General features: G+C 39.8%; 1 protein-coding gene across 2 annotated transcripts in view; it reads right to left on the bottom strand.

The window, feature by feature from the left end:
• LOC308385302 (synaptic vesicle glycoprotein 2C-like) overlaps positions 1-10,363 on the bottom strand; it is a 71,447-nt gene extending 61,084 nt beyond the window's left edge. The window contains exons 1-2 of one of the 2 annotated variants that reach the window (XM_080864144.1): positions 10,065-10,363; positions 858-1,750 (exon numbers count right to left, since the gene is read on the bottom strand). In XM_080864144.1, coding sequence (XP_080720270.1) covers positions 858-1,464 — 607 coding nt within the window. In that variant the 5' untranslated portion in view covers positions 1,465-1,750; positions 10,065-10,363. The remainder of the gene's footprint in view (positions 1-857; positions 1,751-10,064) is intronic. The other variant, XM_080864145.1, reaches the window with a different exon arrangement.
• Positions 10,364-14,284: the final 3,921 nt, after the last annotated feature.

Genomic DNA, 14,284 nt, shown 5'->3' with positions numbered 1-14,284 from the left:
TCTATGTCAAGTTTTATAGATAAGGTCACATCTATATCAGACTACTCCATGGAATGGTGTTTGGCTCTTAATTGTTATTTTCAAAATACCTCCAGCAGGCCACAGTCAGGTAACATTAGATATTTAGGTATAAATCTCTGATTTCAGGTATTTCAGGTAGTCCCACTTCCATAGGTGTATAAAATCCAGTTCCTAGCCATGCAGTTTACTTTTACAAACATTTGTGAAAGAATTGATGGTTCTAAAGAGCTCATTAAAATTGAGTGTGGTACTCTAATAAGATGACACTATTGCAACAAGTTATCTCGTGATATTTCTTCCCTATTAGCTATTCTACAATCAACTGTAAGGAGAAGCACCTACAGCAACTCAGCCATGAAGTGGCAGACTACATAAACAGAGCTCCTGTAAACCCGACTGTTCAAAACACTGCTGACTCAATAACGGCATGGGCCCAAACCTCCTCTGGCATTAGCATGAGCACAAACACTGCATGACTGGAGCTTCATGGCATGGGTTTCCATGGCTGAGCAGCTCTTGTAGTTGTCATTTTGTAGTTGTCCATTACCTTTGTCCATATTGTGTAGCTATATTTAAGCTCAGTCTTGATGTTTACATGTATTTTATTTGAGTATCTCCATTTTGTGGTAACTCTTTTTCATGTTCCTCATTGATGGTAGGGTGATATCAGTGGTGAAACAGTAATATTCTTACTCTGCAAGGTAATTTTTGTAAAAAATGCAGACTTCTTTGAAGACCGAGGAAAACTCTTTGGACGTCAAAACCATTCAGTGAATAATATCAAAAATGTAATATTTTTCTTAATATAACATCTTTTTCAAAGAAAAAAACCTTACCAAGCCATCCAGCACCAGAGTTGGGAACACACATGTCTGTCTCAGCGCTGGGCAGGACAAAGCCCACTACAAACACCTCCACTCCATCGGACATAAGTGCCAGACCTAGAACAAAGAACAGCTGCCACTGGAATCTCCCATGGCCACACTCCTGCATGATCAACTCGTACTGCTGGGCCAGCTCTTCCTCATCTGCTTGTCTCTCATTTTCTAGTTCCTTGCGGCTCTTTAGGCTGTCAGACACTGGCTGGCCCAGAGCAACCTGACCATCCCGTGGCTTCCCATCATTGTATCCAGGCACTCCTTGGTACTCCCCCTCATAGATCTCATCTTCATCATCGTGACCCTCCGTGGCATCACTAGAGGCCCCGTCCTCTTCATTGGTTGCATTGTCGGCATAAAGACCATCTTGTTGAGTATAACTGTTGTAGTTGTTCTCTTCTTCATCCTCATTTTGGAAACGATTGTAGCTGCGCTGGGATGAGTATTCATCAGAGGCTCGATCAACAGCTTTGCTGAAATTTTTGGCAGCTTGCCTTTTGGCTTCCTTAGCGATGTCCTTGGCACCTCTGACCAAGGAAGTCCTGTTGTTATGCGTTTCCTCCATCTTGGCACGAGGGTAACAAGCACTAAATTCAGCTTTAGTCCACTTTTATTCCACCAGCTGCAATAAATATAAGTTACTTAGTTGTTTTTCTATCTTCTATTCCCAGACAGAGCAAGATTTATGCTAATTTATTACCCCTGAAATACCACCCAACTGCCAGAAGACTAGCAATTAAGTAATGGTGTCTAATTCCATTGGATTGCAGTAACTAGACAGTGCTGAAGAGAAGACAGTTGATCTCAGACTGGCAAGATTCAAAGTCCAGTGACCACTCAGGAGAGGAAACCTGCAGGGACAGACAGAAAAAAGCAAGTTTAGCTTGATTAAAGACTGCCAGTCACAAATACCTGCCTGCAGTATTTCTTGGCACACTCCAAAAGAAAATTTTTACACAGAGACAGCCACACTCCCCACTGATGTTGACAGAAAGCGCAGTCTACTAATGAGATGAAAATGATGTACTAGGAAGTAAAAGTCACAGAGGCCAAATTTTGCAGGTTTGAAGTTGTTAGCTGAAAGTAGCATTGATGATTTAAAGAAACTCTACATACCGGGACTTAGACATGTTCTGTTATGCTCATAAACATAGCTGTAATATAAATCTACTGGCATAAAATAAATATTAGTCAGTAGACTAGCTATGGATAAAATATAAAGTAAAAGTGTTACTGGCCAAATTTTCTGATATTCCTGAATACAAAATATCCCAAACCTACACTACTGTTGTACTCTCAGTCTGGCTGAAATATGCTCCTATTTATGGTTTGAACTACATAGCAAAAAAAAAAAAAAGCTATTTGTATGAGCCCATCAAGAAACCAATGTCCAAGCAAGTGCACAAATAAGCAATACAGTAAGTATAGTGGTATGCTTGCTGTCAGAGTTTCATTTAATTACAACTCAGGTCCTTGAAGTATTTCTAGAGTATATTGTATAGTGCTTTGTACTCAGTTCTCGGACATGATCTGTTCACACATTATTAGTTTGTTGATGGCATGACAGCAGTAGTCTAAACATAATTAATGACCAACCCATGAAGTATGATGTGTTGACATCAGTGGCTAGAAAACTGTAACTAGGTGTTTGTGGTCCCTGCACTTACACTAAATGACAAAGTACAGGGCCACATACACATTACACCTGTAGGATTTGCTTGGCCATAGAAAGTATGTTGAAGTTTCCAGCTGTTGTGCTGACGTTAATGCCAGAGGAATTTTTGGAGTGAATCAGCTGTGTTGGTGAATTTATGCATGTCTCTGTGCTTGGTGACTTTACATGACCTGCTACTTCATGCCCATGTTGATGTAATTCCTAAATATTTCCAAGACATGTCACAAACTAACTTGTTGGAGTGGCAGCATCCCACAATCAAATTCGGTGAGCTTTTTGAAACCAAAGCCATGCAGTCTGCCTGTCCATAGGTGCTTAATTTTATACATCTGAACTCAAAGCTTAAGAAATGTGGCTCAATATTTTTGCCCATATTGCGTATTTCAGAAAATGTGAAACAATTTATTAAATTTATATGCAGCATTGCTCGGACATCTCCAATTTGCATAAAAATGTTATGGCCCAAAGTTTGACTATATAAAATGACTGATGTGAAGTTTTATTTTCATATATTAAATAGTTTTTAAGATTTTTTTTCTTTTTTGAAAAATGGCCAGAGGACAGATTGAATGTGAATGAATATCTAAAAAACTATTAAAGATAAAAGCCCAATTTTCACTGGTCACTCTTACCGTCAAAATAAATCAGGGTTTGTAACTTGGGACAGATATATAAAAAATATCTGATAATTGGCTTGTTAAAATATGAAAAAAAATGATTTGAGATGGAATGACTCCCTTGTGTGTCAGAATCTTGGCTACTAGCAGCAGACCTTTTCCATCATGGATGTCATGGGTGGACTGAAATCTGGGGGAATTTGAACACCAGGTTATTGCCTTGGGCTCTTTGTGATGTTCCTCGAGCCATTTATGAGCAGATTTCGCAGTTTGCTGGTATGCACTACCCTCCTTACAGAGGCCACTGTCATTAAAGAGTCTCACTGCCGTATGGGTGTGGGCTTGATTTGCGACAATATTTCAGTGGGTGTGGATATGACAAAGTGGAATTTGGCACATCTACATGCGTCCAGGAGCTCAAGGTTTCCACTGCAGAACACTGCACTGAAATGAGACTGTCAATTTCATTCACTGCACCTGTCAGTGGCTTTAATGCGGTGGCTGATTAATGTATATCTTGAGCATTATTGATACTTTCTTTGCATGGCGCTGTAAATGGTAAATGGCCTGCATTTGTATAGCGCTTTTTCTAGTCCCTAAGGACCCCAAAGCGCTTCACACTACATTCAGTCATTCACACACTGGCGATGGCAAGCTACATTGTAGCCACAGCTGCCCTGGGGCGCACTGACAGAGGCTGTGATTTGATTGATCAAAAATTTATTTTTAAGCCTGTTTTGTTTTGTTGGCATTAACATGTTAGAATTATAATTTCACAATGCTGAGTGCATATTGCATTTCAGCACCACGTCTGTTGCATTGTTTTCTGTTCTGTATGTCAGGTTTGCTTTGTATTTAGTATATGTTTTTATACATGCGGTTTACATTTTTGTTAAGTCAGAATAAACTTTATTGTTCTGAAAAGATATCCATAACTATATGTATTTCTGTTATGCATTCAAAAATAATACATCCTTGAAAATGTGGCTTTTGCTGCTCTGTTTTATGTCAAATGTGATTTGTTTCTGGCTCATGTTTCTAGGCTGGAATTACATGTCAGCTAGTATGACTGACTCTCCTTAGGGGACTCTGTACTATGACACTGGTGGGGCATTTCAGAAGACCTGTCAACCCACAAGGCCAAGCCATATGAGCACCCAGCAGTCACTGTACCCAAACACTGCTGCAAGAGAAACACGAGAAAGCCTCTGGGCCATCACTTTCCATTCCAAAGCCACTTTAGCATCACTATATGCTGTAGAGTGCACACTGAACAAATGGTCAAGTGGTGTTTGACAAGCCAGGTATGTGAGAAAGAAGGCTCGTCGACTGAGTTTGTTTAATGGTAAATAAATCCTCGATTAATCAAATACTGCTTTATTTTTCTTAACTTCAATGCTGGCCTCGAGAAAAAGAGCAGTCACTGGCATCTCCTTAACAAAAATACTAGTAATCGCAAACAACCTGAAAGAGTAATTTATCTGGCTACACTCTTTTTATTTTAATTAGAAGCATTAGAAGCAAATTGTAAGTACTTCCTTGTAGATTCTAGTACGCATATCAGTAAGACAATACATTGCAGTCACACAGTAATGTGAAATGATTTTGTCTAAGAGCAGATGAAAACCTTAACACACTTCTGCATTTCTGTGTGAAATCTCTTGGGTGGAAAGCATACAGTGATGTGTTAAGACTGGGTGAAGTACCCTATTGACCATGGCAGGTTGATGTATTGTGCTTCTACCACCTTTGCTCTGCAGCATTAGATAAAGCATCAGTCGGACTCTGTCATTTGAACACAAGCGCCGGAGCTCCACAACGACGTGAAGCAGATTTTGGTGCAATGCAGCAGTCAAATGATGTGGCGAAAGTGCCCTAACTAACTTTGTGCACAGGCAGGTGATTACCCCCCCCCCCCCCCCCCCCCCCCAACAATTCCCAAAGATACAGCACTAATTCTGTGGCTACAGGACAACTACATAATTTACACTGCTTCCATGTGTCCTACAGTAAAAAACAAACAGATGGATTACAACCTGAAGTGGGAAGTGAAAAATTCTACAAGGTTAGATGTTGGAATATCTAATCTATCTGATGAATCGGTCCTCACAGTTTCAGGCTCAGGTATGTTACTGTTTTGTGTAGACATGTGTTATGGCAAATATTACGTAGACCAGATGTAGACTCAATGTCCCAACATACCTATCACCCAGACTTAGCCTGAGTCAACATAGTCATTCAAACCTATAGATCGATAGTCGATTTGGTTTGGGCCAAACATCCATTACTCGCTGGATCAGCAATGTATTTTTAGTCTTTGGAGAGAACTTTTGTAAATGTAATTTGTCCCATTTGAGGTGGGAAGCAGGAAATTCCAAATTCACAGTCAGAATTTTCAGCTAGAAGCCCCCATTAAGTTGGTCTTACCACCAAAACACTGTACTACCACTGCTGTGTATTAGTAACTTGTTTAACACACCACATACAGAGCACTGGACAGGTTCTATCTATAAACTTGCTGAAGCATTCTTTTTGAGCCCAAAAAACAAATACTGCATTGTACTCTTGATAATGCAAGCAAAACATTGGCTTTTTTTCTTACTATTATTATTGGAACACTGCAAACTCGGGCTTGACGTTGTTCTCAGTTCCAACATTTGACTTCTGAGGTAAAAGATGGTGGCAAGCTAAACTAATGTACCTAGCTACTGAAGTAGTAGATGCAGGGTGCATTTCAAAATAACAAAACTAGTTTAGCCATAACTAGAAATATCTAGGGGCAGATCACAATGTGGTTTGAAACAGATTACGTAGATTATCTTGTCAGACCTTAGCATCCTGTTTAATAACTAAATAACTACATATTTAGTTATTTATATAAGATCCCTATATAAATCAAACAAGATACTATATAGTGAAGGACTTCATAGTAACACTCGGATTTACAGTATACATCAAACATTATTGGTCAAATATGACATTCTGTGCTTTTATAATGCACAAAAGAGCTTCCATTGAGCATACCGCTGTGAGTACAGAAGCACATTCCTCCTTCCAAACTTCCCCTCATTTTTAACCACACTGCTCCTCCAAACTGAGAACTTGATGCCTCTGACTAAAGGTCTAAATGTGTGATAAACCTCATGATATGCTCTGAGAGTTTCCACACCCAATGGTCAAGAAGAAAATAACCAATCAACTAACTGTCCAGCAATGCTCAGAGAACTTTTTATAAAAGAGGGAAATGGATAATTTTGTATAACAGACACCTGGGTCTGCGTGTACTCCCTGGTCTCCATGCTAATCTCTACTTTCCTTTCGCTCTGGCTCTCAATCTCTCTTCACCTCCTCCTTTTTTCTCCCTCTCTTTCCCTCTTCCATCTCTCATCTCGCTTATCCAAGTGCGCCAAGAATTTCAAAGTCATCATCTTGATGGTAATGCAGAATATGAAACGTATGCCTCTTCTGTTGACATTTCATTATTCATGATAGGCTAACCGTTCTCCTCCTTATGCAAATGGCCATTAATGCTGACATTTAGAAGTCTTTCAATATAGTTTGGGCTACAGAGATAATTCTTAAAAGTCCGGTCCAAATGTCCAGTCTCTTTTTGAAGCAATCTTTAATCCATTTCCTCACATACACATATTGCTGATGTCAGAAATTACCCATGGTTATACAATAAGTCACCACACTTCAACCAACAACCTTGGCATTTCCTCCAATAAACAGCTAATATCGCTTATGGTCACTTCTATTTTCTTTCTGATGGCGACTCATGCCTTCTGCTGTGACGCAGTTATTGGGGTTATTATTACAACAACTCTCATGTTGTGATTTTAGCAATCAGCAAAATTCCTGCAAGTTCTGAATCAGCAGTCCACGGAGGGTGAAGAAATGATTTCCTTGCAGTCGAGCTGTCATGGCCTGCTGACGCCATCCAGCAACATTCATTAATCACTGGCAAACACGCACGAAAACACAAGATGCCTGCAAGCACACACAGGTCCACTTTGGAGGTGCTTGCTATGAGACTCAGTAAGGCATATTCTTATGACACAAGGTAAAAGGAAGAAGCTATTTTCAGCAGTATATTATTCAATTTGAAACTATAATTCATTGTTGATAATATCAAAATCAGCAACATTTTGTTGAGCATAAGATCCAGTGAGTGCATGCGACATGCTGGCTGACAATATGTGAGTGTAAGCGGTATGTGCAAAGCCCTACAGGCTCTCTACGGTGCCCACAGATGGCTGCAGTGAACATTTGTTCATGCACATCATGTGAATAAAATAACATGCCAAGCTCTGCAGATGCTTCACAAGAGAAGTTTAAATTTTGACAGAAATACTTCAGAACCTCCCATGTGGTTCCACATGTAGACATGCAATATGAGTACTTTTATAGTGGTACGATGGGTAGGTAAAGTAAGCCTTGAATTTGGATTTGCTGCCTGTAGGAGACAGAGATTAAAAACTGTAACTGTATTGCATGAAAGGTGTATGAAGCTTAGCAAAGCCTGAAGGAAACCTCACAACTGTCGCCAAAGCATAAAAAGAAGAAGGTATAAAACGTTTCGATCCCTATTGATCTCAGAAAATTATGAAACATTATGCCATGTTCTAGCACACCTCTTATCTATGTGTACATTTAACACCTGGTTGTTTTCTAATAGAACGTTAGAGGGATATCTTTCCGTTGTAGTTTTCCCTAAAATTGACACAAAAGATGTAGTGTGATCAAACCACTACATAGCAAATTTTAGAGGCCACAAGTGAGTATTTGCCACAGAACACAGAGGGAGTGGAAATAACTAAAAACTTACAAGCAAACCCCACTTGACTGCTTTGATCAGAATCCCAATAGGCCAGTTGACAGTTGTGAAGGTTTACTGACTGCTTGGCCAGCTGCTGTAGAGGTCCCTCTGTAGAAGTTTGAATCGTGTGTGTCTGTTGTCATGATCAGTGCAATGCTCAGTTGAACTTTCTGTATTTTTAGGCTTTGTCAACATGTCAGAATCCACCACTTTATATTTGTTTGTCTCTCTCCTTATGCTGCTCAAAAAGGGGACACTGGAACACCCTTTAACTTTTTAGTGGGATTTTTTAATCCAGCCCTCAGTGGATGGATGATGACTGCTGTTGCATCATTTTGTTCTCAGCAAATTGCACAGTGCCTCTCAGAAAAAAATTTCCAACTTAAATATTCACTTTCAACAAGCCAGTGAAGTTCAAAGCAACAGACCGGGTGTGAGTGTGTTTGTTCAGCTCAGCTTCTGAATAAAGTCAGATCTCTATAGTCACTCCAGTTCTTCCTGGTATCTTGCTGTTGTACCTTCTTGTGCTATATGAAACAAATTCATTGTCCTATACGTGACACATTAATTAGGCCAGGGATACTAGAAAACATTTGGTCAGGTGGAAACATTTTAACTCATTATGATTTCAATTAACCTCCACACAGTAAAACGATGAGCTGCTGAAGCATAAGACATGAAGGTGGCTTCACATCACTGATCTCAGCAAATGAAGCGAATTTTACAAAGGACTCTCCCACCTTTGTTGGCATACTGAACACTGAATCCAGTTAAAAGAAGACATAGTCATGAAGCGCTACTAAATAATTGAGGGAGACATTCTTCACTTATGTCCACATATGAATCGCTTGATGTTACCTGCCCTGCTCTCTACAGGCTGGTGACCGCCTGACAGATTGTATCCTGACTTTCTGCCCCCACCATCTGTGAGACGTGTGCCGCAGACATGCAAGCCAAACCCTCCTTTGTGCGTACTGTCCTCAAACAGAGATGAAAATTGAGATTAACAAAGAAGTGAAAACGACTAATGTGAATAGATGAATGGATGTTTTCATTGCCATCTCGCGTGCTAAACCAAACACGGAGGCACACGGGCCTAAGGCAAACATCAATTTACTGACTTGGGTGTTTGACAAATATCTATTCAAATGGAACATTTATCCGGTCAAGAGAACTGCCTCGAAGCGAACACCTGGTCACAATTTCCAGAAGGATGAATGGGGAAGTTTGGGAAAGCTTTATGCAAAACTCATCTGTCACTTTCCTCTTTGTTCCACTTGCAGCGTTTTTACTACTGCGGCTTCTACGCGGCGGCGCCACCGGGTGAGTATAGCGCAGAGCACGAGCGGGAAGGAACATCAATCACCGCGCGGCCCTCTGACGCAACTGGCGTCCCATAATTAGATTTCGGGCAGTCCTTTCAATGTTCCCTTGCGAGACGACGTCGCACTACGCTGTACAGTTAGATTGCTCTCCTCACACCGCATCGAGCACTGACTCCTGATTAATGGATGAACCTATCTCCCCCCCTCCCCTCGTCGTCTCTCTCTCTGTGCGCATCTTACTGCAGATTTCACTCCGGCTGCTCGTGCGCGCTAAGCGGAGGGGGAAGCTCGGGGTTGCCTCGCCGTGCGTGCACCGACTCGCTTTTTCTATGACCAATGATCGCGTCAGGATGGTAGCACCCCCTACCCCATCACCCTTTCCATGGACACACACACGCATAGCAAAAAGTCGCAGCATTGCTCCACGATGAAAAAAGACTAGACACAAAAATATATTTAAAAATAATAATAATAATCAATAAAACTTTGGCAGCAGGCAAAAGCTGACACACGCCTCAGAATCTGCTCTGATCATCAAGAAAATGAGGAGCTACTCTGATCAAACACAGTTCTGTGGTGTGGATTTCTAATTCTAAGCACAGCTTAAGATGCTCGCGCTGGACGACTTCGAAAGTTGCCCAACTTTCCCGTCAATCATGAGCGCGGAGCATTTTATTTTTTCTACTGCAATTTTTTTAAGCAGCAGGTGAATACGAAATTTCCTCTTACCGTTAATGACAGTTATCCAGACTAAAGCGTGGGTGATGGAGGAGATGAACTTATAGTTGCTGATATTCAGTGAGACAAATGAATAAATGCTTACAATTTCTAGTGCATCGAAACGAACTCGAAGACTCTGAAGTGTCCGTTCCTTGATTTGCGTCTCTACACGGCCACGGAGGTAGTGAGCAACGAATTAATTCTTTCTTTCTTTTTTCTTTTTTCTATTTTTTTTCTCCTCTTGTCTTCTTCGATGCAGCGGTTTCTCTGCTGCAGTCCAAGAAAGCCCAGGGATGCTGATGGGAGGTAGGAAGCGTGAGTGAGTGTGTGAGTGTATGTGTGTGTCTGTGATGGGGAGCGAGGGGGAGAGGGAGGGTGCATGAGCAATAGGCAGACTGAGATCAATAGTGGCTTTGCATCCTACGGACAATAGTGAGCATTTCCGTATAATAGTCCACGGTACGTATCCGGCGAAGGTTCCGTGACGTGCTACAATCACAAGCTGCTGGGTTTAGAGGTAAGATGAGAGTAAGGGAGGGCTGAAATTTGGCTCCCGGGGAGAAGTTTGAAAAGAAGCTGCTGGTTAAAGCTGCAACTTCACTAAAAAACAGTTGTGCCGTGCCTAAATCCTCTGAAGTGCTAATGTACAAAAGCAGCTTCTGTTAAGACTGCAAAATACACCCCAGGTTTATTTTTTTCATGACTTGACCTGTAAAATGTGAGAAAATTATGAGTATACTCTCACCAGCCAATTCATTAGTCATACCTTGATAGTTACTATTGGTTTTGGCTACATAACTGCCTTAATTCCTGATAGTTTTTGGTCCTTTCTGACATGACTTTGTGAAGCCTCCAGGTCTCATCTCCCTCCACCGATTTTCATTTATTTATTTATTTATTTATTTATTGGACTGATGTCTGGAGACAGCACCAAAGAATAATATTTCTACCTCCGTGCTTAACCATGGGGATGGTATTTTTTAGCTCATACTCACCATTTCTCTTTCTCCAAAAGGGTGGCTTAAATTGATGCCAAAAAGCTTGATTTCGGTTTCATCTGACCAAAATAACTTCGCTAAATAATTTAGAAGTTCACTGACAAACAGGTGCTTCAGTCCATCACAGCGTTGTTTTACAGAAGGTGTTCTTAGTGTTTGTGGTCCCAGCTGCCTTAAGATCATTACCAAGCTCATCTTGTGTCCTTTTAGTCTGATCGACCACCTTTCTCATGATCATCCTCACCCCAAACATGAGCTAAACATGAGCTAAACATGAGAGGTTTTATGACAAAGTTTGTGTTTTGCATTGTTTAAGCACCGGTTCCAACCAAAGGAGGTATGTTGTATCAACAAAAAAGGTTAACTTGGTTATCATTTTGCAGAAAAAAAGAGACTGCTCCAAATAAAAACATAAGAGGTTTGTGGACAAAGTTTGTGTTCTCCATTCTTTATTAAGCACCGGTTCAAGCACCGTTTAAGCACCGGCACCGTTTCAAAAGTTCTGGTTTGGCACCGGTATCGGATGAAACCTAAACAATACCCATCCCTACACAAGACCATCTTTTTGATCTTGCCATGGTGATGGAGGCTTGATTGTGAAAATAACTTCATCCACAACACAAGGTTAGTGTTTAATATGTTGCTGCATGGCTTTAATTACTTGTCTTAGGTCCATACTGAAATTTTACTTAGCCATGGAGGCATTCCTTTTTGAGGTGCCTCTGAAAGCACCTTCACCAGCACTTGACCTGAGGCTAGTTTTTCCTGTACTAGATCAGTTATTATGTTAACAGAGATAGCCTAAGGTGAACAAATGAAACTACTTTCTACCATGGGTGTCTGACATTGCACTGGAGCCATCAATCCCACAAACTTAACAGTATTTTGTTTCTTATTAAGAGCATTACAGTCAGCTATGAAATCACCTGGCTTTTTATCATAAAAACAGATCATTCAGAGTTCCCACTGCTAGCATTCAGAGCTTTTATAATTGACCTTGAAGAAACAGAACCTTTCTGGCTAATTTTAGAATACAGTACGAGAGAAAACATAGCTTTTAGTTTCATGTTTGTCACTGAGAGCTACTTTATCAACCGCCACAGGAACATAATTTCTAAATTCCTCAGTAAAAATTCAAATGGCTGTTTTAACAACCTTGTTGGGGGGTTCTTTTCCTGGACACATAGCAACAATGATGTTCAAGCATATTTAGGCCATTCTAAAGGTTTTGATACACACTCAAAATGGGAAAGTATCTTTCCACATCCTTTTCAAAAAAAATCTTGTGAACACATGGACAGATCTTCTGGTGCCTGAACCTTTGTTTGTTCCATCTTGCTATTAAATCACATAAAAGACCTCAATTTCACCTTCTCAACAGACTGACTATTTATATTCATATCTCATTTTTCCTATGAGAACTAGACCAGTTTCAGTGTGGCGTTGCTCTGCAAAGCCACAAGCTGTACTTTGGTTCAGCAAAAAAAAAAATTCTGTTGTTAAAGTTTCATAGAACTTCTCAATTTTTGCCAATATAAAACAGGTGACTACAACAAAACTTACAACTTCCTGTTGAGGCAACACAAACCACCTCTCCTTTGATAAGCTTTTAACACATCCACAGAGACACCAAAGCACACAAACACAGAACTGGTTTTATGTTACCAACATTTACCTGCACAAAGCCAAGAGTAAGCAACCGAAGATAGTTAGCACCCGTAGCAGTTACTCAAGACTGTTTTATACCACAGAGTTTATATATGATTAGGACCATTGCTACCTTGACACTAGCAAATAAAATTCAAAGACTAAACACTAATTATCTTACAACACTAAAGTACACTACACTACACTTATATTGATGAACATTAAGCTTCTCCTGCAAACAGAATGTGTTAGGCTAATCATGTTAGAATACCTCGTCGTTGACCCAGAGTTTTGAAGTTTTGCATGATTATTTAACTTTGATTTTGTCATTATTTATCATTTCTAGTCTTTTGGGTTCAATGTTAGAGTTTTTAGTCTTCTGGTTTCTGTCTTTGTTCCATAGTTGCTCCGTCTGCCCCTGTCTGCTCGTCAAATCCGTGTCTCTGTGTTATGTTTCCTGTTTTACTTTGAAAGTCTGTGTCTCACGTCAGTGTTTTTAGATTGCTTCCCTTGTCTTGTTAGGCATGATTTGTCCCAGCTGTGTTTCCCTCCTGTCCCCCATTCCCTGTTTGCTCCCTCTGTGTATTTAAACCCTGTGTTTTTCTTGGTCTATGTTGTGATTTGCATCATACCTCACTGTGTGTTCCATCTGTCTGCCTTAGTTTATTTGTATTCTTCAGTTTAGTTAGTTTTCCTTGTGTCCAGTATTAAAACTGTATTTTGAGTTCACCTTTTTTGCCTCCGTTAGTCTGCACTTTTGGGTTCAGCATTCCTACCTGCACAGAGTACATGACAAATCAAGTCTCATAGTGTGGTATTTTTTATATCACAGGTTCATGTATAGAGTTTTCTCATCAGAGTAACTCAATAAGCAAATGCATTTGACAACACGGTAAAGATGTTGGTGGTTTCCTGTCTTATCTTAGATGTAATAGAAGAATATTGGATTTCAGCATAACATCTATTCATTCAGCAAAAGTTGTTTTGTCTCTTCCTTTTTTGCTTCTATATTTCACAGCTGACTGCACTTTTTGATTACTATGTTTTTTCTTTCAAATCATTAAAGACGTTACTTTTAAATGATTTATCATATAAGTTCTTTATGTTTTAAAATGTGTATTTAAATAAATGTTGGTGTTTCTTGGGTGAATAATTTAGAGTAATCAATAACTTTTGCAGTTCAAATGGTTAATGAAGAATATGTGTTTATGGCTGCAAGGATTTGTTTGTTTGTTTGTTTGTTTGTTTGTTTGTTTGTTTGTTTGTTTGTTTGTTTGTTTGTTTTAGGGAGCTGGCTCTTGGCTACATTAGCCCCAGCATAAAGCAGAAGAGCCATTTTGAAGTAATAAAAATCCAAGTCACAGATTTAAGGCAATCAATAACTTCTTATATTTTTAGTTTATTCATTTTTTTGTATTACAGAGACAGTAACAAAGGCATATGTGTAAGGGAATAGGAAAAGGGAAATAAATAATTAATATGAGCTAAAATAAGATAATTGTCTGCTTGACTTTCCATTACTTTACATTTTAATCACACTGTGTGCTTGTCTATATGTGCTTGCACAGCTTTTTTGCATGTCTA

Source organism: Rhamphochromis sp. 'chilingali' (assembly GCF_963969265.1).
Source record: "Rhamphochromis sp. 'chilingali' genome assembly, chromosome: 2".
Classification (NCBI taxonomy): domain Eukaryota; kingdom Metazoa; phylum Chordata; class Actinopteri; order Cichliformes; family Cichlidae; genus Rhamphochromis; species Rhamphochromis sp. 'chilingali'.
This window is presented reverse-complemented; position numbering and strand designations above follow the sequence as displayed.